The sequence below is a fragment of the Neoarius graeffei genome, chromosome 18 (genome assembly GCF_027579695.1).
Source record: "Neoarius graeffei isolate fNeoGra1 chromosome 18, fNeoGra1.pri, whole genome shotgun sequence".
NCBI classification, from domain to species: Eukaryota; Metazoa; Chordata; class Actinopteri; order Siluriformes; family Ariidae; genus Neoarius; species Neoarius graeffei.
In genome coordinates, this window is record NC_083586.1 from 15,520,856 (window position 1) to 15,547,208 (window position 26,353).

The window sequence follows — 26,353 nt, forward strand, 5'->3', positions numbered from 1 at the left end:
ACCCAGGCGGACACGGGGAGAACATGCAAACTCCACACAGAAAGGCCTTCGCCGGCCACGGGGCTCGAACCCGGACCTTCTTGCTGTGAGGCGACAGCGCTAACCACTACACCACCGTGCCGCCCACAATAGAAGGTAATCAAAGAAAAGAGAGAAAGAATAAGACAAAGAACCGAAATAAGGAAGAAATAGAATACTAGATACATTTAGATACGTTTATATATCATATTACATGTCGCATGAAAGTCAGGACTGACTAAACTCCGCCCATTTCAGGAAGCAGTAGGTGGAGTCTCCGCCAACCCAGTGGGCGTGGTTATGACCGGGTCTAAACGCACAACGGATTCCGGTTCAGTTAAATGCATTAATGCACCGACAGGGTGTGTGTAACTGCAGGAACAGCAGCAGCGCGATCTAACAAGAAACGAATATTTTCTACAACGTCACCGATTTATAGTGATTTTTATAAATCGGTTTTTTTTTGATAATGTCAGAATTCGTGGTAGAAGAACAGTTATTTCATGCACGCGTCAGATGATGCTCTGAAAAGAAAGTCAGCCCTGGATTATTTACAGAGTTCTTTCTAAAGAGGAAACAAACTGGATGAAGAAGCAGGAACGGGATTTGACAGTTGTTTTGGGGTTGTGTTTGTGTACTGAACACCTGAAATAATCCGACTTCAGCTCCAGATTTGGAGATTATTGTTATTTACTGATTTAAAGAGTTGATAATCCCGGGATTGACTTGTAATCCCATTTCACACCGTCATGAATCCGATGTGGAAAACTCTCCTCGCACTGTTCCTCATCGTGTGCAGACTGAAACTCTCCATGTCCATGCTTTTAGAGTCCATTTACTGGAACACTTCAAATACAAAGTGAGTCTCAACCCATTTCCCAGTTCTGAGTTGTAAAGTGGAAGATCTATTGATAGGAATATATCTAATAAACAATCTATAGCTGATACTGTATATAGGCTCGAATAACACTGGGGAACACAATTTTTGTTGAGTTAGGTCTGACAGCTGTTTTTAACTAACTTTTGGGTGTGGAATCCAAAACTGATCTCAGTTTTTCTCTATCACGTCAAGTTTTTGAACTATAGCATCCCTGTTTTCTTAAAAAAATATGAAAAATACTGTACTTAACAACAGAGTGCTTGTTAAGGTGCATCAGTTGCCCCCTAAAAATGAAAAGTTCCTCCGATCATGATGCATTTTTGTTTTTATGTTCCTTTTGGTAAGAAAACACACTGGGTGAAATATTTTGACAACATTCAAAAGTTTAATGTTGGCACCAGGAGCTCAAAGTTATGGAAAAAGCTGCTATTTTATGACAAAATTTCTATCACTTTTCATGAAACATTATGGCACCTTATAGATTATACCAAATATCTTAGATACACATTTTTAGTACGTATTCTAAATATATTCTCAAGCACAGTTTGAGTTTTAGCTGTTCATTGAATCATTGTTCAACTACTTTTAAACAATACAAATGTATTATGAATCACATTAATGCTTCTCAATCCCTCGCAAAGGTTCTTAACATGATCTCTGGCTCACAAGAAATCAATAAATGGAGTCCAACATTGTGATTCAAACCTTACGTGAAAACATAAAATAAGTGTTTTTTGGCAAAAAATGAACCTCATGGTGCCACCGTTAGACTTTTGAATATGGTCAAAAAATTTTACAGGATGTCTTTATTGGTGAAAAGGAACACCCAAACAAAAATGCATCAGATTTTATGAAAGTGAGGGCAACTGATGCACCCTAGTGCTTGTTTTATAAAAATTTACAAATATTGACATACAATGAAATATGAAAGAAACAGGCATGACTGCAATGTTTATTTAACACTATTATGTTTTTACAAAGGATATGGCTATATGTAATTATAACTGTGTGCAAGAAGAAGAAGAAACCTTTATTCATCACATGCACACTTCAAGCACAGTGAAATTCATCCTCTGCATTTAACCCATCTGAAGCACTGAACACACACACACACACACAGAGCAGTGGGCAGCCACACCAGAGCACCCAGGGAACAGTCAGGGGTCGGGTACCTTGCTCAAGGCTGCCCCGTGTTAACCTAACTGCATGTCTTTGGATTGTGGGGGAAACCGGAGCACCCGGAGGAAACCCACACAGACACGGGGAGAACATGCAAACTCCACACAGAAAGGCCGTCGCCGGTCGCTGGGTTCGAACCCGGAACCTTCTTGCTGTGAGGCGCCCGTGCTAACCACTACACCACCATGCCGCCTGTGCAAGTAGTTAAGGTAAAAATTTACGTTTATAGCTCTTTCTGGAGTGTTCAACTTGAGGACTATTGCGTTTGATGCTCCAACAATAGTCAGCCATCATATGTACATCCCATCTACCCTGATAACGTTCTTCCATAACCTTCAAATAGTCTTACTACAGTGGAATTTTGCTTATCTGGAGGGTAAGCTGTGGAGAAAAAAACTTGACGTGCTAGAAAAAAAACTGACTGCAATTTTGGAATCAGCATGTCAATTTTAGTTTTAATCAGCATAAAAATCTAACTCAACAGAAATTTTTTTTTCAAATTGTTCCCCAGTGTAATTAAGTGCATGGCCAAAATCAGATCCATTTTGAAGTTTATTTTACTGTAGGACTAATGAAATGTCCAAAAAAAAACCCACCTATATTGATATCAATATTTGTACCAATGTACATGCATTAGGAAGGATATAAGATGCACCAGGAATGGTCTAAAATGGCCAATAGTAAGTTACATGATGTACATGTATCTCACAACACATGGTATTATTGCCATGGATAAATGAAAGTGTCCTATTTCTTTGCAAAAAGGTTCTAGGATTGAGTGTGTTTACTGAAACATCTCAAACATAAAGTGAGTTTGAATCCTCAAGTCAGAAAGTCATGTCTATTGAGAAGAACATTTTCATCATCCAACGTTTTCCATTGTAAACAAACGAAACCCATCAGCGAAAGGTGTCTAAAACTATACTGGAACCATGGAAAAAGTTCTGCACACTTTGAAACCATGAACATTCTGGTTTATAGGAATTTTAATACCCAGTTCACACAATGCATACTGTTTTAGGAATGAATTCAGATCAATAATTGTAGTCAGACGGCATTATTTTGTGATATTCAACCTGCAATATATTGTTGTCATGGATGTTTTGAAAATGTACTGGAATTTTTTTCTCTCTCCAAACATCTCTAGCAAGTTGATACTACAAAAGTTAACAGTGAACAATATTTCTTCAGATGGTATGTAGCTAGATATATGGCATAACTAATTTGTGAAATATTATGGGATTTTTCCTTACTTACGCCAGTGTAATATCCAAAAACGGTTGGTGAAATTGCACCGTAATAATTTCCAGTAAATCCTACACATTATAAATGACTTTCAGACCAAAAATGACAATAATTGGCTTGGCCAATACTTAGTTCTATGATATTCCTACCATGGGCACACCATAATATTGGCACCCTGTGCTTTCCATTTGGCTGCCTTGATAGGCAATGTCCAATTCAGAAGACCACATAAGGACAACTGTCTCCTCAGGTTCCTTTTTTTGGGCAAATTTGAAGGTAGCATGGCATGTGTCCTTCATGGAGAAGGCAGTCCCATAATTCTGACCATCTGTTTGCTCCATCAAGTGAAATATCCCTAGGTGTCGAGTGAAGAAAAATACAGCGACTGTTTCAATTTTACGACACTTTTATGACGCGTCATTATAAGGCCAAATAAAGGCTTCAGTAGTTACTTTCTCCATTTTTCTGGCAAGGTTTGGTCGCACCATAAAACTCTTGGAGGTGGCTACAAGCTGCCCGTTTATACCCCTAAACTGAATCCACATATAGCTCTGGCTGACATTAAAATCTGAGGATTAAAATAAGTGTTTTTATTAGCTGAAGAGGTCCCGCTGCATAGATTTTTTTGGATTAATTTATTTTCCGGTAATTAGGCTGTCAGATAAAGTGAGGACGAAAGGGTTGGGACTAACCCGGCTTAAGATCGGGATAAGTTTTTGTTATTAAAGCAAACCCCCCGAAAATCCCTGCATTCTGTTTTCATGAGCTCCAGGAACTCTTTTGTCACGGGGCTTTGGAGACAAAAGGCTCTCAAGGTTCAGAGATCAATCCTTCCACCACCAACCCCCCTCCATCCCCCCCGTCTCCACACAGTTGGGTCTGTATAGTGCAGTTAGAGTTAAAGCCGCAGGGGGGTGAAGGAGGGGCGCTAACATTTCCTGACTTCCCAGGGACCCTCAGGAGAGCAAAACCAGCCAGGTTTGTGTGTGTGTGTGCGTTTCCAGCTCTTGATGATTTTACGAGGAAGCACGTGGGTTTTGAAAAGTGGAAGTCTGTCAGCCTTGTTTGTTTTATGAGCTCTTAAAATGCGTAAAAATCGCTTACGACAGCTTCGGAATCTTTTCTACACGTGTACAGTGGGGTAAATTATCAACCACCCCCTGTTATACAATGCAAGACACAAGACAATACAGTATGCACAACTGCACAGAACTACATATCAGATACAGATGATGGGTTACAACATGGATATTGTGATATAATGACATCATAATACGCTTTTCTGAGTAATAGACATCAGTGATTTTCTAAGTCTAATACTATACTGGTTCTGTTGTTTAAATTTTTGAATCTCAAAATTGATATTTTTTTCACACAGTGCCATTATTTTATTAACTCTGTCAGAAAACCTCAACAAAACTAAATACTATTATGCATATCATATATTAAGAAGATGCATTTAAGTATCGCAATATGATATATTCTATCATATCACTCACCCTTAGCCAATATTTAAAATATTCATATTATTTCAGTTCATATTTTTGTATTTTACCAAATTTCTAAGCACTGTTGGATGGTCTTATATATGGACTCTAATTTTTTTTTTTATGGATGGATGGAAATATTTTATTGTCTTTTGTGACAAGGACTTATCTCATGTGCTGTTAATTTTGTCCAAAATATATATTTTTTGGAAAACTCTCAAAAAAGTTCTGCCTAAAACTCTTTCCACAAGGGTTAATTGAACTTCATAGCTTTGTAAAGGGGCTCTACTTGGCACTCATTCTTATTTGAAACAGAATTCTTAGATTCTAGACAAAACATTTAGAGTTCCCCAGGAGGACAAACCAAAAAAAAAAACAACAACAACCCTGTAAGTTACTAATCTACCCCGAGAAGGAACAGAAGGGGAATGTCAATATTTTTGACATGCTCATGTAGGCAGTATGGTGTGTTGATTATCACCGCATACAACAGTATAAGCAAACGCACTCAAGTGAAGTGCAAGTCATGACCCAATTGCATAAAATCAAAACCAGGCCATTTGGTTTGAATGTATCGGTTTAGCAGTAAGAGCCTGAATCGGCCTGGCTGAATTAAGCTTGGGGCTAATCGGTCTCATTAGTCTAGGAAATGCCATCAAAAAGAAACAGATGTCTGTGCAGCGTATGGGTGCACTCTCGTGTCACGTTTGCTACATGGAAACATTTAGGGTGCAATCCACACCTGCGAATCCGAGAGGAGCGGAATGTTAATGGTTTGCACGCTTTTTAATAATAACCAAACACGAGAAAGCGATGGAGACCCCAAAGGATTTATAGGATTGTAAATCACCGGTTTCTGAAGCTCTCCCATAATTGTTATACGACCACTTTCTAATTCGATTGAGGACAGAAAGTCTGAATCGGAGGAGGGAAATTGCATGGCGTCATTCGCCGGCTGGTTTACAGCACAAGGCTTCCTCCTGGGGTAAAACAAAAGTTGGCTTGCTTTGTTTGAACCCACTAGCTCGTAACAGTCTCGAGGGTCAGCGCCTTGAGTGGATTTGGGTTAAGCATTTTAATCAGTGTGTACCAAAGCTCCTCTTTAAAGCCCAGTGTTTAGACAGGACTACATAATTCAGACTTGTTCACATTCCTGATTAATTGATCATAGCTATTCTAATTAGAGTTGTATTTCTCAGGAGTGTTTTTGCTGCCCAGTAATACTGAATTAATGAGGCTACAGATCTTATGTCAGAATCAACTCTAGAACCCACTTCTGTATTCTTATTTACCTAGACCTTGCATTTATCCTCAGTTGGTCCTACACAGCTGATTTAGCTCAAGCTTTGGTGGATTAGAATAAAAAGGAAAGGAGAAGTATGTTTTTTCTTCCAGTATCATACTTTCTTTCTTTTCTTTTCTTTTTTTTTTTACCTCCATATGAAATTCTAAACAGATACCCATTACATCATTTTGGTCCAATGTGCATCAGTTTGCCTTAGTTATACCAGTCTTCTGTGAAGTCATCTTCCATTCTTGTTACTATTCGCTTTCATATCCACACCATCTTGTTTCGTTTCGAGGAGTTCCCTTCCAGGAAAACGCCAGCACACATTGTGGCTAGCGCTGACACAAATTATATGCGAGCTAACGTCACTTGTAGTCTGTCGTCCTGGTTTTTCCCTGGCAGTTGTTTAGTGCTTGGAGGAGAAACAGACACATGGTGGGGATGTCTGAATAAAAAATGGAGTGCTAATTGACCGATACTAAATTTCGATTCCAGAGAGAGTGAAGGTTCCAGATAAGTGACTGTTATCCCGATGGGATTTTCACTTGCAACTTTCAGATTGGTAGCAATCTGAAATAATTGCTTGACGATTTCACTGAACAAGTTAACTTGGTGGTAGGCATTAACTTCAGACCTTTTATCCATGGGTGGAAACACTTCTAGAAGCAATGACCAACATGGTTCAATGACAAACTGCAAAGAGTCTGTAAAAAAAAAAGCAATGGCATCAACATATTGATCATTATTATCACTTCCAGGTTCGTACCCGGCAAAGGCATCACCCTGTACCCTCAGATTGGGGACAAAATGGACATCGTGTGTCCTCGACTCATGCCGGGTCAGAGTGCGAGCACCCATATCGAATATTTCCGTGTGTACCTGGTCACAAAGGAACAGCTTGAGAGATGCAGGGTGGCTAAGGGCAACGTTACGCTGCTGAACTGCGACAAGCCTGACCAAGATGTCAAGTTCACTTTCAAGTTCCAGGAGTTCAGTCCCAACCTGTGGGGCCTTGAGTTCCTCAAAGGCAAAGACTACTACGTCATCTGTAAGTACCACACCAAATATATGATCAAATCTATTGATCAGCCCAAAACATCAATTCCAGGCTATGGTGTTGAATGCTATTTGGCAAAACAAGATGTGCCACATAAACATCAGCGATTGTTTTTTTTTTTTTCCCATACAGTAGCTGTGATCGATAGAGATTGACATAGGCAGCCTAGTGTCCTAACTGAATACAGGTTAGCTTAGTGGTTGACATGCTAATTTGCGCCAATTTAAAATGATGGTTATAACAAAGACTGATAAAGTAGCTGTACCTGTTAATTATGATAAACCTGGCCAAGTTATGTCTGTTTATTACAAAGATCGCTCCGAGTTAGCTTGCTCAATGGACCTAGCAATGAACCAAGCTTGAAAAATTTGAGGGAGCATGTGTGTGCCCCCACAGTTTGAATGGGCATGATGCTCCAGATGGCTTCATCCTGTGGCTCTGGCTCTGAGTTCTCTTAGCAAAATAATCCAAGGCTCAGCCTGGTATTTCTGTTGAGCCCCAACCTGTGGGGCCTTGATTTCCACCAAGCCGAAGACCACCACATCATCCATGCGTAGCAAGCCAAATGTGGCTGATTAGACCTACGTCTAAAAAACCTCTGATTTGCGATAAGAGTTTCTTTTGTATGACTAGGTTTTTAGTCATCCGGGCCATTTTAAATGTCAAGTAGCAGCACGACAAAACTATGGATGTGTTCTTTAATCTTGGAGACATTTCACTGGCCATCTGCTATTCATCAGATATTCATAGGTTCATCAGAAACTGCTCGGATGAGTGGAGAAGCATCTTCAAGGTTATAACACATGACGTTGATTCACTAAATGTCTTGACTGTTTCTTTCTCAAAGGATGGCTACATCCTGCGTTTCTGGCTCTGTGCACACTTAGCAAAATAATCCACGGCTCAGTCTGGTATTTTTGTTCAGCCCTGTGGGGCCTCAAGTTCCTACAAGGCGTAGACTATCACATCATCTGTACGTAGTGAGCCAAACGCATCTGATTACAGGGTATGTGCGGCTTCTGACACAAGTCTTACATTTAATTGAATTAATTTAAGGCCCCAGAAAGTCTTACATTTTTCTTTCCTTCCCTAAGGTTTTAAATATGTTTGCCCTGTAATGCTGTGTGTACCAGAGCTATTCATTTGCATTGTTTCATTGACAAAAATAGTGATACTTGTGTCACCTGGAGAAGAGGTCACCATGCGTGGAAAAAAATCCACCTTTGTTGAGGCAGCTGCATTACCTTTTTACCTCAGTTTTAGATTTTTTTTTAAATTAGCACAGTTTTGCCAACTTTTGTTAAACATTTTTCCTCAATTTTGCCTGATTTCTGTGACTGGCCTTGTCAGCTATGCCCACTTCTCAAGATCTAATCTATCTATCTATCTATCCCTCAGTTTTCCTGTTTTGTTTTTTCTTAAACATTTGTTTGTTTTTTGGATATTTCTTTGCTTTACCTGATAAGATATTTAGCTTAGATAGTTACCTCAGGTTTATCTGCTTTGTTAGATGGTGTACCTTAGGGTTACCTGCTTTGATTTTTTTTTTTTTTTACCTCAGCTTTACATACCTTGTTAGACATTTTACCTCAACTTTCTCCACTTTATTCGATATTTACCTTAGCTTTACTCACCTTATGTTTTACATTAGCGTTACTCATGTTATTAGATATTTTACTTCAGTTTTCCTCACTTTGTTAGATTTTCCCCTGAAGTGTTACCCACTTTGTTAGATTTTTATCTCAGGTTTACTCACATTTTACCTTGACTTTACTCACCTTATTTTTACCTCAGCTTTAGCTACTTTTGTTTCATTTTTACCTAAATTTTACCCACTTTGTGAACATTTTATCTCAGCTTTACTCACCTTGTTAGATTTTTATCTCAGCTTTATTCACATTTTATTTCGACTTTACTCACCTTGTTAGATTATTTTTACCTCAGTTTGAGCCATTTTGTGAATGTTTTGTCTCGGCTTTACTCACCTTGTTAGATTTTTTACCTCAGCTTTATTAACTTTTTGAGGTTTTTACCTCAGCTTTCCTCACTTTGTTAGATTTCTTTCCCTAAATGTTACCCACTGAGTTAGATGATGCACTTCAGTTGTACCTGCTCTGCTAGATTTTGTTTTTCAGTTTTTCTCACTTTGTTAATTTCTTCTCCTCAACTTTGTCTGCTTTGTTAGTTTTATTTTTCATCTCAACTTCGGGGCGGCATGGTGGTGTAGTGGTTAGCGCTGTTGCCTCACAGCAAGAAGGTCTGGGTTCAAGCCCCGTGGCCGGCGAGGGCCTTTCTGTGTGGAGTTTGCATGTTCTCCCCGTGTCCACGTGGGTTTCCTCTGGGTGCTCCGGTTTGCCCCACAGTCCAAAGACATGCAGGTTAGGTTAACTGGTGACTCTAAATTGACCGTAGGTGTGAATGGTTGTCTGTGTCTATGTGTCAGCCCTGTGATGACCTGGCGACTTGTCCAGGGTGTACCCCGCCTTTCGCCCGTAGTCAGCTGGGATAGGCTTCAGCTTGCCTGTGACCCTGTAGAACAGGATAAAGTGGCTAGAGATAATGAGATGAGTTTTTCCCACTTTGTTACTTTCTTCTCCTCAACTTTGTCTGATTTGTTAGTTTTATTTTTCATCTCAACTTTGGGGGCGGCACGGTGGTGCAGTGGTTAGCGCTGTCGCCTCACAGCAAGAAGGTCTGGGTTCAAGCCCCGTGGCCGGCGAGGGCCTTTCTGTGCGGAGTTTGCATGTTCTCCCCGTGTCCGCGTGGGTTTCCTCCGAGTGCTCCGGTTTCCCCCACAGTCCAAAGACATGCAGGTTAGGTTAACTGGTGACTCTAAATTGACCGTAGGTGTGAATGTGAGTGTGAATGGTTGTCTGTGTCTATGTGTCAGCCCTGTGATGACCTGGCGACTTGTCCAGGGTGTACCCCGCCTTTCGCCCGTAGTCAGCTGGGATAGGCTCCAGCTTGCCTGCGACCCTGTAGAACAGAATAAAGCGGCTAGAGATAATGAGATGAGATGAGATCTCAACTTTGCTCACTTTGTTAGCTGTTTTATGTCAGCTTTTCCCACTTTGTTGAAATTTTCTCCCCATGTTTATTTCTTTAGTTGTGTGTATGGTGGTGCAGTTGTTCACACTGTCACCTCACAGCAAGAAGGTTCTGGGTTCAAACCTTATGTCCGTCTGGGGCTTTTCTGTGTGGAGTTTGCTTATTCTTGCTGTGCCTGCTTGGGGTTCCTCCGGGTGCTCCGATTTCCTCCCACTGTCCAAAGACGTGGATTAGGTCAACCGGCTACTTTAAATTGTCCATAGGTGTGAATGTGTTTGTTTGTGTTAGCCATACAATAGATTGGCAAACTGCCCAGGGTTTACCCTGCCTCTCACCCGAAGTCATCTGGGACTGACTATATAAATATTTTTTAACCTCAGCTTTACTTTCTTTGTGAGATTTTTCTCCTCAACTTTAAACTTTACACACATTCCTAGACTTTTTACCTTAGCTTTACCTGCTATGATAATTTTTTTTTCTCGCTTTTTGTCAATATTCAGAGATTATTAAATTTGTGCACCCTTCTAACAGAAGCCCTTGCAGAACAACCAAGGTTTTTCAGACAACATTAGCAGCATGTGATGACTGCTGTCGTAATGGACTTAAATTACATTACAAATTATATCAAAAGGATATCAAAAAGAGACCTAAATTTAATTTGCCTAAATTTGTAGATTACACACTGGCACTAATCTGTGTGAGCCAAAATAGAAAACTACTGTAGGTCTGTATCAGTTTGAATTGCAGTAGTACTATGTCATGGTTGACTTGTGCTTTAGTACTCAACTGATAAACAACTGAGTTGAGGAGCATCTTCAAGATCATAACACGCCACCGCTCTTTTCCTGGAGCCTAATTCAAGAATGGCTTCATCCTGTTTCTGGCTTTGAGTGCACTTAAATTAATCCCAGGCTTACTTTCTATTCCTGTACAAGGAAAGCCACTGCCAAGCTTGCTAATATTTACGTTAGCGCGTGTGCAAGTTTTGTACATTTTCTCAAAGCATGCTAACAATTTTGCCACTTTTTAATTCAGTTCAGCTCAATTCGATTTGGCACATGCTAACATTTACATTAGCAGGTATTCATGGTTTGTTGTTCTTCCATGAGCATGCTAACAATTTAGCCACTTCAGTCCAACAGTGTATTCAGTTCAGGCTTGCCAAAGCTGCTTGGCTGCGTTAAGCTTTTACAAAGAACAGCAATCAGAGTAATTATAATGATTATGATGATTAGCATCGTTATGGGAAACAGCTGGGTGGTAGGGAAATGCATAGTATGGTGCATCAAAGAAGCTCCACATCATGATCACTGAGTAAAACTTTAGCAAAGTTTATGATATTGTCATGATTTTGCATGGAAACAGTGGAAGCAGATTTTGTCTGCTATACTGTACATTTCAAAGACCACTTGCTTTTATATATATATATATACTGACTGTGTTTCATTTTAGAAACATATTTTGTTGCTAGTCTATTGACGTATGCGTGTGTGTGTGTGTGTGTGTGTGTGTGTGTGTGTTTGAGGACCAGCGCATGTCCCCCTTGATGCTGTCTCAGCTGCACATTCCTGAACGAGTGCGAAAGAAAAGATTTGAAAGCCCCAAATCGCCTGGTCACTTTGACAGGATTTATTAAGGCAGCTCAGCATGACACCTCGGGGCTGGGGATATCTGACCTAAATGGTCTTGATGTTTACAAGCGCTTATGAATGCTGTGAACTTTTCATAGCTAAGAACTGTAATTATGCTAAAAGTAGCACCTTCTCCATCTTTTCTTTCTTTTTTCCTGTCTCTCTGTTTCTTTTTGTTGGCGCTCTTTTTTTGCAGTCTCAATAGCTCAGTATCATTATTACTTATCCATTATTTTTTCTTTCTTTCTTTTCCTACTGCCTCTGTCAGTTTCTTTCTTTCTTTCTTTCTTTCTTTCTTTCTTTCTTTCTTTCTTTCTTTCTTTCTTTCTTTCTTTCTTTCAACTGACTCTCTCAGCTTCTTTCTTTCTCCCTCTCTTTCAGCCTTCTTTCTTTCTTTTCCTACGGCCTCTGTCAGTTTCTTTCTTTCTTTCTTTCTTTCTTTCTTTCTTTCTTTCTTTCTTCTATTTTCTACTGCCTCTGTCTCCTTTCTTTCTTTCCTCCATTTCCTACTGCCTCTCTGAGCTTCTTTCTTTCTTTCTTTCTTTCTTTCTTTCTTTCTTTCATTTCCTACTGACTCTCTTTCTCAGCCTCTTTCTTTTTTCCTACTGCCTCTGTCACTTTCTTTCTTTCTTTCTTTCTTTCTTTCTTTCTTTCTTTCTACTGACTCTCAGCTTCTTTCTTTCCTTCATTTCCGACTGACTCTCAGTTTCTTTCTTTCTTTCTTTCTTTCTTTCTTTCTTCTGACTCTCTCAGCTTCTTTCTTTCTTTCTTTCTTTCTTTCTTTCTTTCTTTCTTTCTTTCTTTCTTTCTTTCTTTCTTTCTTTCTTTCTTATTGCCTCTGTCAGTTCTTTCTTTCTTTCTTTCTTTCTTTCTTTCTTTCTTTCTTTCTTTTTCTTTTCCTACTGCCTCTGTCAGTTTCTTTCTTTCTTTCTTTCTTTCTTTCTTTCTTTCTTTCTTTCTTTCTTTCTTTCAATTTCTACTTTCTTTTTCATTTCCTACTGTCTTTCTTTCCTCTATTTTCTACTGCCTGTCTCCTTTCTTTGTTTTCTCCATTTCCTACTGCATCTCTGAGCTTCTTTCTTTCATTTCCTACTGACTCTCTTTCTCAGCCTCTTTCTTTTTTCCTACTGCCTCTGCCAGTTTCTTTCTTTCTTTCTTTCTTTCTTTCTTTCTTTCTTTCTTTCTTTCTTTCTTTCTTTCTTTCTTTCCTCTATTTTCTACTGCCTCTGTCTCCTTTCTTTCTTTTCTCCATTTGCTACTGCCTCTCTGAGCTTCTTTCTTTCATTTCCGACTGACTCTCTTTCTCAGCCTCTTTCTTTTTTCCTACTGCCTCTGTCAGGTTCTTTCTTTCTTTCTTTCTTTCTTTCTTTCTTTCTTTCTTTCTTTCTTTTCATTTTCTAGTGCCTGTCAGCCTCTTCTTTCTTTCATTCTTTCTTTTATTTCCTACTGCTTCTTTCTTTCTTTCTTTCTTTCTTTCTTTCTTTCTTTCTTTCTTTCTTTCTTTCTTTCTTTTCCTACTGCTTCTTTCTTTCTTTCTTTCTTTCTTTCTTTCTTTCTTTCTTTCTTTCTTTCTTTCTTTAATTTCCTACTGAGTCTCAGCCTTTCTTTCTTTCTTTCTTTCTTTCTTTCTTTCTTTCTTTCTTTCTTTCTTTCTTTCTTTCTTTCTTTCCTCTATTTTCTACTGCCTCTGTCTCCTTTCTTTCTTTTCTCCATTTCCTACTGCCTCTCTGAGCTTCTTTCTTTCTTTCATTTCCTACTGACTCTCTTTCTCAGCCTCTTTCTTTTTTCCTACTGCCTCTGTCAGCCTTTTCTTTCTTTCTTTCTTTCTTTCTTTCTTTCTTTCTTTCTTTCAACTGACTCTCTCAGCTTCTTTCTTTCTCCCTCTCTTTCAGCCTTCTTTCTTTCTTTTCCTACGGCCTCTGTCAGTTTCTTTCTTTCTTTCTTTCTTTCTTTCTTTCTTTCTTTCTTTCTTCTATTTTCTACTGCCTCTGTCTCCTTTCTTTCTTTCCTCCATTTCCTACTGCCTCTCTGAGCTTCTTTCTTTCTTTCTTTCTTTCTTTCTTTCTTTCATTTCCTACTGACTCTCTTTCTCAGCCTCTTTCTTTTTTCCTACTGCCTCTGTCACTTTCTTTCTTTCTTTCTTTCTTTCTTTCTTTCTTTCTTTCTTTCTTTCTTTCTTTCTTTCTTTCTTTTCCTACTGCCTCTTTCTTTCTTTCTTTCTTTCTTTCTTTCTTTCTTTCTTTCTTTAATTTCCTACTGAGTCTCAGCCTTTCTTTCTTTCTTTCTTTCTTTCTTTCTTTCTTTCTTTCTTTCTTTCTTTCTTTCTTTCTTTCTTTCTTTCTTTCCTCTATTTTCTACTGCCTCTGTCTCCTTTCTTTCTTTTCTCCATTTCCTACTGCCTCTCTGAGCTTCTTTCTTTCTTTCATTTCCTACTGACTCTCTTTCTCAGCCTCTTTCTTTTTTCCTACTCCCTCTGTCAGCCTTTTCTTTCTTTCTTTCTTTCTTTCTTTCTTTCTTTCTTTCTTTCTTTCTTTCAACTGACTCTCTCAGCTTCTTTCTTTCTCCCTCTCTTTCAGCCTTCTTTCTTTCTTTTCCTACGGCCTCTGTCAGTTTCTTTCTTTCTTTCTTTCTTTCTTTCTTTCTTTCTTTCTTTCTTTCTTTCTTTCTTTCTTCTATTTTCTACTGCCTCTGTCTCCTTTCTTTCTTTCCTCCATTTCCTACTGCCTCTCTGAGCTTCTTTCTTTCTTTCTTTCTTTCTTTCATTTCCTACTGACTCTCTTTCTCAGCCTCTTTCTTTTTTCCTACTGCCTCTGTCACTTTCTTTCTTTTTCATTTTCTAGTGCCTGTCAGCCTCTTCTTTCTTTCATTCATTCATTCTTTCTTTCATTTCCTATTGCCTCTTTCTTTCTTTCTTTCTTTCTTTCTACTGACTCTCAGCTTCTTTCTTTCCTTCATTTCCGACTGACTCTCAGTTTCTTTCTTTCTTTCTTTCTTTCTTTCTTTCTTTCTTTCTTTCTTTCTTTCTTTCTTTCTTTCTTTCTTTCTTCTGACTCTCTCAGCTTCTTTCTTTCTTTCTTTCTTTCTTTCTTTCTTTCTTTCTTTCTTTCTTTCTTTCTTTCTTTCCTATTGCCTCTGTCAGTTCTTTCTTTCTTTCTTTCTTTCTTTCTTTCTTTCTTTCTTTCTTTCTTTCTTTCTTTCTTATTGCCTCTGTCAGTTCTTTCTTTCTTTCTTCCTTTCTTTCTTTCTTTCTTTCTTTCTTTTCCTACTGCCTCTGTCAGTTTCTTTCTTTCTTTCTTTCTTTCTTTCTTTCTTTCTTTCTTTCTTTCTTTCTTTCTTTCTTTCAATTTCTACTTTCTTTTTCATTTCCTACTGTCTTTCTTTCCTCTATTTTCTACTGCCTGTCTCCTTTCTTTGTTTTCTCCATTTCCTACTGCATCTCTGAGCTTCTTTCTTTCATTTCCTACTGACTCTCTTTCTCAGCCTCTTTCTTTTTTCCTACTGCCTCTGCCAGGTTCTTTCTTTCTTTCTTTCTTTCTTTCTTTCCTCTATTTTCTACTGCCTCTGTCTCCTTTCTTTCTTTTCTCCATTTCCTACTGCCTCTCTGAGCTTCTTTCTTTCATTTCCGACTGACTCTCTTTCTCAGCCTCTTTCTTTTTTCCTACTGCCTCTGTCAGTTTCTTTCTTTCTTTCTTTCTTTCTTTCTTTCTTTCTTTCTTTCTTTCTTTCTTTCTTTCTTTCTTTCAATTTCTACTTTCTTTTTCATTTCTTTCTTTCTTTCTTTCTTTCTTTCTTTCTTTCTTTCTTTCTTTCTTTCTTTCTTTCTTTCTTTTCATTTTCTAGTGCCTGTCAGCCTCTTCTTTCTTTCATTCTTTCTTTTATTTCCTACTGCTTCTTTCTTTCTTTCTTTCTTTCTTTCTTTCTTTCTTTCTTTCTTTCTTTCTTTCTTTCTTTCTTTCCTACTGCCTCTTTCTTTCTTTCTTTCTTTCTTTCTTTCTTTCTTTCTTTCTTTCTTTCTTTCTTTCTTTCTTTCTTTCTTCTTTTTCATTTTCTAGTGCCTGTCAGCCTCTTCTTTCTTTCATTCATTCTTTCTTTCATTTCCTACTGCCTCTTTCTTTCTTTCTTTCTTTCTTTCTTTCTTTCTTTCTTTCTTTCTTTCTTTTCCTATTGCCTCTCTCTTTCTTTCTTTAATTTCCTACTGAGTCTCAGCCTTTCTTTCTTTCTTTCTTTCCTCTATTTTCTACTGCCTCTGTCTCCTTTCTTTCTTTTCTCCATTTCCTACTGCCTCTCTGAGCTTCTTTCTTTCTTTCATTTCCTACTGACTCTCTTTCTCAGCCTCTTTCTTTTTTCCTACTCCCTCTGTCAGCCTTTTCTTTCTTTCTTTCTTTCTTTCTTTCTTTCTTTCTTTCTTTCTTTCTTTCTTTCTTTCAACTGACTCTCTCAGCTTCTTTCTTTCTCCCTCTCTTTCAGCCTTCTTTCTTTCTTTTCCTACGGCCTCTGTCAGTTTCTTTCTTTCTTTCTTTCTTTCTTTCTTTCTTTCTTTCTTTCTTTCTTTCTTCTATTTTCTACTGCCTCTGTCTCCTTTCTTTCTTTCCTCCATTTCCTACTGCCTCTCTGAGCTTCTTTCTTTCTTTCTTTCTTTCTTTCTTTCTTTCTTTCTTTCAATTCCTACTGACTCTCTTTCTCAGCCTCTTTCTTTTTTCCTACTGCCTCTGTCACTTTCTTTCTTTCTTTCTTTCTTTCTTTCTTTCTTTCTTTCTTTCTTTCTTTTTCATTTTCTAGTGCCTGTCAGCCTCTTCTTTCTTTCATTCATTCATTCTTTCTTTCATTTCCTATTGCCTCTTTCTTTCTTTCTTTCTTTCTTTCTTTCTTTCTACTGACTCTCAGCTTCTTTCTTTCCTTCATTTCCGACTGACTCTCAGTTTCTTTCTTTCTTTCTTTCTTTCTTTCTTTCTTTCTTTCTTTCTTTCCTATTGCCTCTGTCAGTTCTTTCTTTCTTTCTTTCTTATTGCCTCTGTCAGTTCTTTCTTTCTTTCTTTCTTTCTTTCTTTCTTTCTTTCTTTTCCTACTGCCTCTTTCTTTCTTTCTTTCTTTCTTTCTTTCTTTCTTTAATTTCCTACTGAGTCTCAGCCTTTCTTTCTTTCTTTCTTTCTTTCTTTCTTTCTTTCTTTCTTTCTTTCCTCTATTTTCTACTGCCTCTGTCTCCTTTCTTTCTTTTCTCCATTTCCTACTGCCTCTCTGAGCTTCTTTCTTTCTTTCATTTCCTACTGACTCTCTTTCTCAGCCTCTTTCTTTTTTCCTCCTGCCTCTGTCAGGTTCTTTCTTTCTTTCTTTCTTTCTTTCTTTCTTTCTTTCTTTCTTTCTTTCTTTCTTTCTTTCTTTCTTTCTTTCTTTTCATTTTCTAGTGCCTGTCAGCCTCTTCTTTCTTTCATTCTTTCTTTTATTTCCTACTGCTTCTTTCTTTCTTTCTTTCTTTCTTTCTTTCTTTCTTTCTTTCTTTCTTTCTTTCTTTCTTTCTTTCTTTCTTATTGCCTCTGTCAGTTCTTTCTTTCTTTCTTTCTTTCTTTCTTTCTTTCTTTCTTTCTTTCTTTCTTTAATTTCCTACTGAGTCTCAGCCTTTCTTTCTTTCTTTCTTTCTTTCTTTCTTTCTTTCTTTCTTTCTTTCTTTCTTTCCTCTATTTTCTACTGCCTCTGTCTCCTTTCTTTCTTTTCTCCATTTCCTACTGCCTCTCTGAGCTTCTTTCTTTCTTTCATTTCCTACTGACTCTCTTTCTCAGCCTCTTTCTTTTTTCCTACTGCCTCTGTCAGCCCTTTCTTTCTTTCTTTCTTTCTTTCTTTCTTTCTTTCTTTCTTTCTTTCTTTCAACTGACTCTCTCAGCTTCTTTCTTTCTCCCTCTCTTTCAGCCTTCTTTCTTTCTTTTCCTACGGCCTCTGTCAGTTTCTTTCTTTCTTTCTTTCTTTCTTTCTTTCTTTCTTTCTTTCTTTCTTTCTTTCTTCTATTTTCTACTGCCTCTGTCTCCTTTCTTTCTTTCCTCCATTTCCTACTGCCTCTCTGAGCTTCTTTCTTTCTTTCTTTCTTTCTTTCTTTCATTTCCTACTGACTCTCTTTCTCAGCCTCTTTCTTTTTTCCTACTGCCTCTGTCACTTTCTTTCTTTCTTTCTTTCTTTCTTTCTTTTTCATTTTCTAGTGCCTGTCAGCCTCTTCTTTCTTTCATTCATTCATTCTTTCTTTCATTTCCTATTGCTTCTTTCTTTCTTTCTTTCTTTCTTTCTTTCTTTCTTTCTTTCTTTCTTTCTTTCTTTCTTTCTACTGACTCTCAGCTTCTTTCTTTCCTTCATTTCCGACTGACTCTCAGTTTCTTTCTTTCTTTCTTTCTTTCTTTCTTTCTTTCTTTCTTTCTTCTGACTCTCTCAGCTTCTTTCTTTCTTTCTTTCTTTCTTTCTTTCTTTCTACTGACTCTTAGCTTCTTTCTTTCTTTCCTCTATTTTCTACTGCCTCTGTCTCCTTTCTTTCTTTTCTCCATTTCCTACTGTCTCTCTGAGCTTCTTTCTTTCTTTCATTTCCTACTGACTCTCTCAGCCTCTTTCTTTTTTCCTACTGCCTCTGTCAGCATTTTCTTTCTTTCTTTCTTTCTTTCTTTCTTTCTTTCTTTCTACTGACTCTCTCAGCTTCTTTCTTTCTTTCTGTATTTTTCTACTGCCTCTTTCTTTCTTTCTTTCTTTCTTTCTTTCTTTCTTTCTTCTGCCTCTGTCAGTTTCTTTCTTTCTTTCTTTCTTTCTTTCTTTCTTTCTTTCTTTCTTTCTTTCTTTCTTTCTTTCTTCTTTTTCATTTTCTAGTGCCTGTCAGACTCTTCTTTCTTTCATTCATTCTTTCTTTCATTTCCTACTGCTTCTTTCTTTCTTTCTTTCTTTCTTTCTTTCTTTCTTTCTTTCTTTCTTTCTTTTCCTATTGCTTCTTTCTTTCTTTCTTTCTTTCTTTCTTTCTTTCTTTCTTTCTTTCTTTCTTTTCCTACTGCCTCTCTTTTTCTTTCTTTAATTTCCTACTGAGTCTCAGCCTCTTCTTTCTTCTTTTCTTTCTACTGACTCTCTCAGCTTCTTTCTTTCTTTCTTTCTTTCTTTCTTTCTTTCTTTCTTTCTTTCTTTCTTTAATTTCCTACTAAGTCTCAGCCTCTTCTTTCTTTCTTTCTTTCTTTCTTTCTTTCTTTCTTTCTTTCTTTCTTTCTTTAATTTCCTACTGAGTCTCAGGCTTTCTTTCTTTCTTTCTTTCTTTCTTTCTTTCTTTCTTTCTTTCTTCTATTTTCTACTGCCTCTGTCTCCTTTCTTTCTTTTCTCCATTTCCTACTGCCTCTCTGAGCTTCTTTCTTTCTTTCATTTCCTACTGACTCTCTTTCTCAGCCTCTTTCTTTTTTCCTACTGCCTCTGTCAGCCTTTTCTTTCTTTCTTTCTTTCTTTCTTTCTTTCTTTCTTTCCTTCATTTCCTACTGACTCTCTCAGCTTCTTTCTTTCTTTCTTTCTTTCTTTCTTTCTTTCTTTCTTTCTTTATTTCTTTCTTTCTTTCTTTCTTTCTTTCTACTGACTCTCAGCTTCTTTCTTTCCTTCATTTCCTACTGACTCTTTCTCAGCTTCTTTCTTTCTTTCTTTCTTTCTTTCTTTCTTTCTTTCTTTAATTTCCTGCTGAGTCTCAGCCTCTTCTTTCTTTCTTTCTTTCTTTCTTTCTTTCTTTCTTTCTTTTCCTACTGCCTCTCTGTCTCTCTCTTTCTTTCTTTCTACTGACTCTCAGCTTCTTTCTTTCCTTCATTTCCTACTGCCTCTCTCTCTTTCTTTCTTTCTTTCTTTCTTTCTTTCTTTCTTTCTTTCTTTCTTTCTTTCTTTCTTTCTTTCTTTCTTTCTTTCTTTCGACTGACTCTCTCAGCTTCTTTCTTTCTTTCTTTCTTTCTTTCTTTCTTTCATTTTTTTACTGCCTCTTTCTTTCTTTCTTTCTTTCTTTCTTTCTTTCTTTCTTTCTTTCTTTTCCTATTGCCTCTCTCTTTCTTTCTTTAATTTCCTACTGAGTCTCAGCCTCTTTCTTTCTTTCTTTCTTTCTTTCTTTCTTTCTTTCTTTCTTTCTTCTGACTCTCTCAGCTTCTTTCTTTCTTTCTTTCTTTCTTTCTTTCTTTCTTTCTTTCTTTCTTTCTTTCTTTCTTTCTTTCTTTCTTTCTACTGACTCTTAGCTTCTTTCTTTCTTTCCTCTATTTTCTACTGCCTCTGTCTCCTTTCTTTCTTTTCTCCATTTCCTACTGTCTCTCTGAGCTTCTTTCTTTCTTTCATTTCCTACTGACTCTCTCAGCCTCTTTCTTTTTTCCTACTGCCTCTGTCAGCATTTTCTTTCTTTCTTTCTTTCTTTCTTTCTTTCTTTCTTTCTTTAATTTCCTACTGAGTCTCAGCCTTTCTTTCTTTCTTTCTTTCTTTCTTTCCTCTATTTTCTACTGCCTCTGTCTCCTTTCTTTCTTTTCTCCATTTCCTACTGCCTCTCTGAGCTTCTTTCTTTCTTTCATTTCCTACTGACTCTCTTTCTCAGCCTCTTTCTTTTTTCCTACTGCCTCTGTCAGCCCTTTCTTTCTTTCTTTCTTTCTTTCTTTCTTTCTTTCTTTCTTTCAACTGACTCTCTCAGCTTCTTTCTTTCTCCCTCTCTTTCAGCCTTCTTTCTTTCTTTTCCTACGGCCTCTGTCAGTTTCTTTCTTTCTTTCTTTCTTTCTTTCTTTCTTTCTTTCTTTCTTTCTTTCTTCTATTTTCTACTGCCTCTGTCTCCTTTCTTTCTTTCCTCCATTTCCTACTGCCTCTCTGAGCTTCTTTCTTTCTTTCTTTCTTTCTTTCTTTCTTTCTTTCTTTCTTTCTTTCTTTCTTTCTTTCTTTCTTTCTTTCATTTCCTACTGACTCTCTTTCTCAGCCTCTTTCTTTTTTCCTACTGCCTCTGTCACTTTCTTTCTTTCTTTCTTTCTTTCTTTCTTTCTACTGACTCTCAGCTTCTTTCTTTCCTTCATTTCCGACTGACTCTCAGTTTCTTTCTTTCTTTCTTTCTTTCTTTCTTTCTTTCTTTCTTCTGACTCTCTCAGCTTCTTTCTTTCTTTCTTTCTTTCTTTCTTTCCTATTGCCTCTGTCAGTTCTTTCTTTCTTTCTTTCTTTCTTTCTTTCTTTCTTTCTTTCTTTCTTATTGCCTCTGTCAGTTCTTTCTTTCTTTCTTTCTTTCTTTCTTTCTTTCTTTCTTTCTTTCTTTTTCTTTTCCTACTGCCTCTGTCAGTTTCTTTCTTTCTTTCTTTCTTTCTTTCTTTCTTTCTTTCTTTCTTTCTTTCTTTCTTTCTTTCTTTCTTTCAATTTCTACTTTCTTTTTCATTTCCTACTGTCTTTCTTTCCTCTATTTTCTACTGCCTGTCTCCTTTCTTTGTTTTCTCCATTTCCTACTGCATCTCTGAGCTTCTTTCTTTCATTTCCTACTGACTCTCTTTCTCAGCCTCTTTCTTTTTTCCTACTGCCTCTGCCAGTTTCTTTCTTTCTTTCTTTCTTTCTTTCTTTCTTTCTTTCTTTCCTCTATTTTCTACTGCCTCTGTCTCCTTTCTTTCTTTTCTCCATTTGCTACTGCCTCTCTGAGCTTCTTTCTTTCATTTCCGACTGACTCTCTTTCTCAGCCTCTTTCTTTTTTCCTACTGCCTCTGTTAGGTTCTTTCTTTCTTTCTTTCTTTCTTTCTTTCTTTCTTTCTTTCTTTCTTTCTTTAATTTCCTACTGAGTCTCAGGCTTTCTTTCTTTCTTTCTTTCTTTCTTTCTTTCTTTCTTTCTTTCTTTCTTCTATTTTCTACTGCCTCTGTCTCCTTTCTTTCTTTTCTCCATTTCCTACTGCCTCTCTGAGCTTCTTTCTTTCTTTCATTTCCTACTGACTCTCTTTCTCAGCCTCTTTCTTTTTTCCTACTGCCTCTGTCAGCCTTTTCTTTCTTTCTTTCTTTCTTTCTTTCTTTCTTTCTTTCTTTCTTTCTTTCTTTCTTTCTTTCCTTCATTTCCTACTGACTCTCTCAGCTTCTTTCTTTCTTTCTTTCTTTCTTTCTTTCTTTCTTTATTTCTTTCTTTCTTTCTTTCTTTCTTTCTACTGACTCTCAGCTTCTTTCTTTCCTTCATTTCCTACTGACTCTTTCTCAGCTTCTTTCTTTCTTTCTTTCTTTCTTTCTTTCTTTCTTTCTTTCTTTCTTTCTTTCTTTCTTTCTTTCTTTAATTTCCTGCTGAGTCTCAGCCTCTTCTTTCTTTCTTTCTTTCTTTCTTTCTTTCTTTCTTTCTTTCTTTCTTTCTTTCTTTCTTTCTTTCTTTTCCTACTGCCTCTCTGTCTCTCTCTTTCTTTCTTTCTACTGACTCTCAGCTTCTTTCTTTCCTTCATTTCCTACTGCCTCTCTCTCTTTCTTTCTTTCTTTCTTTCTTTCTTTCTTTCTTTCTTTCTTTCTTTCTTTCGACTGACTCTCTCAGCTTCTTTCTTTCTTTCTTTCTTTCTTTCATTTTTTTACTGCCTCTTTCTTTCTTTCTTTCTTTCTTTCTTTCTTTCTTTTCCTATTGCCTCTCTCTTTCTTTCTTTAATTTCCTACTGAGTCTCAGCCTCTTTCTTTCTTTCTTTCTTTCTTTCTTTCTTTCTTTCTTTCTTTCTTTCTTCTGACTCTCTCAGCTTCTTTCTTTCTTTCTTTCTTTCTTTCTTTCTTTCTTTCTTTCTACTGACTCTTAGCTTCTTTCTTTCTTTCCTCTATTTTCTACTGCCTCTGTCTCCTTTCTTTCTTTTCTCCATTTCCTACTGTCTCTCTGAGCTTCTTTCTTTCTTTCATTTCCTACTGACTCTCTCAGCCTCTTTCTTTTTTCCTACTGCCTCTGTCAGCATTTTCTTTCTTTCTTTCTTTCTTTCTTTCTTTCTTTCTTTCTTTCTTTCTTTCTTTCTTTAATTTCCTACTGAGTCTCAGCCTTTCTTTCTTTCTTTCTTTCTTTCTTTCTTTCTTTCTTTCTTTCTTTCTTTCTTTCTTTCTTTCTTTCCTCTATTTTCTACTGCCTCTGTCTCCTTTCTTTCTTTTCTCCATTTCCTACTGCCTCTCTGAGCTTCTTTCTTTCTTTCATTTCCTACTGACTCTCTTTCTCAGCCTCTTTCTTTTTTCCTACTGCCTCTGTCAGCCCTTTCTTTCTTTCTTTCTTTCTTTCTTTCTTTCTTTCTTTCTTTCTTTCTTTCTTTCTTTCAACTGACTCTCTCAGCTTCTTTCTTTCTCCCTCTCTTTCAGCCTTCTTTCTTTCTTTTCCTACGGCCTCTGTCAGTTTCTTTCTTTCTTTCTTTCTTTCTTTCTTTCTTTCTTCTATTTTCTACTGCCTCTGTCTCCTTTCTTTCTTTCCTCCATTTCCTACTGCCTCTCTGAGCTTCTTTCTTTCTTTCTTTCTTTCTTTCTTTCTTTCTTTCTTTCTTTCATTTCCTACTGACTCTCTTTCTCAGCCTCTTTCTTTTTTCCTACTGCCTCTGTCACTTTCTTTCTTTCTTTCTTTCTTTCTTTCTTTCTTTCTTTCTTTCTACTGACTCTCAGCTTCTTTCTTTCCTTCATTTCCGACTGACTCTCAGTTTCTTTCTTTCTTTCTTTCTTTCTTTCTTTCTTTCTTTCTTTCTTTCTTTCTTTCTTTCTTTCTTTCTTCTGACTCTCTCAGCTTCTTTCTTTCTTTCTTTCTTTCCTATTGCCTCTGTCAGTTCTTTCTTTCTTTCTTTCTTTCTTTCTTTCTTTCTTTCTTTCTTTCTTTCTTATTGCCTCTGTCAGTTCTTTCTTTCTTTCTTTCTTTCTTTCTTTCTTTCTTTCTTTCTTTCTTTCTTTCTTTTTCTTTTCCTACTGCCTCTGTCAGTTTCTTTCTTTCTTTCTTTCTTTCTTTCTTTCTTTCTTTCTTTCTTTCTTTCTTTCAATTTCTACTTTCTTTTTCATTTCCTACTGTCTTTCTTTCCTCTATTTTCTACTGCCTGTCTCCTTTCTTTGTTTTCTCCATTTCCTACTGCATCTCTGAGCTTCTTTCTTTCATTTCCTACTGACTCTCTTTCTCAGCCTCTTTCTTTTTTCCTACTGCCTCTGCCAGTTTCTTTCTTTCTTTCTTTCTTTCTTTCTTTCTTTCTTTCTTTCTTTCTTTCTTTCCTCTATTTTCTACTGCCTCTGTCTCCTTTCTTTCTTTTCTCCATTTGCTACTGCCTCTCTGAGCTTCTTTCTTTCATTTCCGACTGACTCTCTTTCTCAGCCTCTTTCTTTTTTCCTACTGCCTCTGTTAGGTTCTTTCTTTCTTTCTTTCTTTCTTTCTTTCTTTCTTTCTTTCTTTCTTTCTTTCTTTTCATTTTCTAGTGCCTGTCAGCCTCTTCTTTCTTTCATTCTTTCTTTTATTTCCTACTGCTTCTTTCTTTCTTTCTTTCTTTCTTTCTTTCTTTCTTTCTTTCTTTCTTTCTTTCTTTCTTTCTTTTCCTACTGCTTCTTTCTTTCTTTCTTTCTTTCTTTCTTTCTTTCTTTCTTTCTTTCTTTCTTTAATTTCCTACTGAGTCTCAGCCTTTCTTTCTTTCTTTCTTTCTTTCTTTCTTTCTTTCTTTCTTTCTTTCTTTCTTTCTTTCTTTCTTTCTTTCTTTCCTCTATTTTCTACTGCCTCTGTCTCCTTTCTTTCTTTTCTCCATTTCCTACTGCCTCTCTGAGCTTCTTTCTTTCTTTCATTTCCTACTGACTCTCTTTCTCAGCCTCTTTCTTTTTTCCTACTGCCTCTGTCAGCCTTTTCTTTCTTTCTTTCTTTCTTTCTTTCTTTCTTTCTACTGACTCTCAGCTTCTTTCTTTCCTTCATTTCCGACTGACTCTCAGTTTCTTTCTTTCTTTCTTTCTTTCTTTCTTTCTTTCTTTCTTTCTTTCTTCTGACTCTCTCAGCTTCTTTCTTTCTTTCTTTCTTTCCTATTGCCTCTGTCAGTTCTTTCTTTCTTTCTTTCTTTCTTTCTTTCTTTCTTTCTTTCTTTCTTTCTTATTGCCTCTGTCAGTTCTTTCTTTCTTTCTTTCTTTCTTTCTTTCTTTCTTTCTTTCTTTCTTTCTTTCTTTCTTTTTCTTTTCCTACTGCCTCTGTCAGTTTCTTTCTTTCTTTCTTTCTTTCTTTCTTTCTTTCTTTCTTTCTTTCAATTTCTACTTTCTTTTTCATTTCCTACTGTCTTTCTTTCCTCTATTTTCTACTGCCTGTCTCCTTTCTTTGTTTTCTCCATTTCCTACTGCATCTCTGAGCTTCTTTCTTTCATTTCCTACTGACTCTCTTTCTCAGCCTCTTTCTTTTTTCCTACTGCCTCTGCCAGTTTCTTTCTTTCTTTCTTTCTTTCTTTCTTTCTTTCTTTCTTTCTTTCTTTCTTTCTTTCTTTCTTTCCTCTATTTTCTACTGCCTCTGTCTCCTTTCTTTCTTTTCTCCATTTGCTACTGCCTCTCTGAGCTTCTTTCTTTCATTTCCGACTGACTCTCTTTCTCAGCCTCTTTCTTTTTTCCTACTGCCTCTGTTAGGTTCTTTCTTTCTTTCTTTCTTTCTTTCTTTCTTTCTTTCTTTCTTTCTTTCTTTCTTTTCATTTTCTAGTGCCTGTCAGCCTCTTCTTTCTTTCATTCTTTCTTTTATTTCCTACTGCTTCTTTCTTTCTTTCTTTCTTTCTTTCTTTCTTTCTTTCTTTCTTTCTTTCTTTCTTTCTTTCTTTCTTTCTTTCTTTCTTTTCCTACTGCTTCTTTCTTTCTTTCTTTCTTTCTTTCTTTCTTTCTTTCTTTCTTTCTTTAATTTCCTACTGAGTCTCAGTCTTTCTTTCTTTCTTTCTTTCTTTCTTTCTTTCTTTCTTTCTTTCCTCTATTTTCTACTGCCTCTGTCTCCTTTCTTTCTTTTCTCCATTTCCTACTGCCTCTCTGAGCTTCTTTCTTTCTTTCATTTCCTACTGACTCTCTTTCTCAGCCTCTTTCTTTTTTCCTACTGCCTCTGTCAGCCTTTTCTTTCTTTCTTTCTTTCTTTCTTTCTTTCTTTCTTTCTTTCTTTCTTTCTTTCTTTCTTTCTTTCTTTCTTTCTACTGACTCTCAGCTTCTTTCTTTCCTTCATTTCCGACTGACTCTCAGTTTCTTTCTTTCTTTCTTTCTTTCTTTCTTTCTTTCTTTCTTTCTTTCTTTCTTCTGACTCTCTCAGCTTCTTTCTTTCTTTCTTTCTTTCCTATTGCCTCTGTCAGTTCTTTCTTTCTTTCTTTCTTTCTTTCTTTCTTTCTTTCTTTCTTTCTTATTGCCTCTGTCAGTTCTTTCTTTCTTTCTTTCTTTCTTTCTTTCTTTCTTTCTTTCTTTCTTTCTTTCTTTCTTTTTCTTTTCCTACTGCCTCTGTCAGTTTCTTTCTTTCTTTCTTTCTTTCTTTCTTTCTTTCTTTCTTTCTTTCAATTTCTACTTTCTTTTTCATTTCCTACTGTCTTTCTTTCCTCTATTTTCTACTGCCTGTCTCCTTTCTTTGTTTTCTCCATTTCCTACTGCATCTCTGAGCTTCTT

General features: G+C 36.7%; 1 protein-coding gene across 1 annotated transcript in view; it reads left to right on the top strand.

Annotated features, from left to right (window-relative positions):
* Window positions 1–375: 375 nt before the first annotated feature.
* efnb2b (ephrin-B2b) overlaps window positions 376–26,353 on the top strand; it is a 58,938-nt gene continuing 32,960 nt past the window's right edge. Inside the window, exons 1-2 of the mRNA XM_060898461.1 lie at window positions 376–877; window positions 6,856–7,145. Coding sequence (XP_060754444.1) covers window positions 768–877; window positions 6,856–7,145 — 400 coding nt within the window. The 5' untranslated portion in view covers window positions 376–767. The remainder of the gene's footprint in view (window positions 878–6,855; window positions 7,146–26,353) is intronic.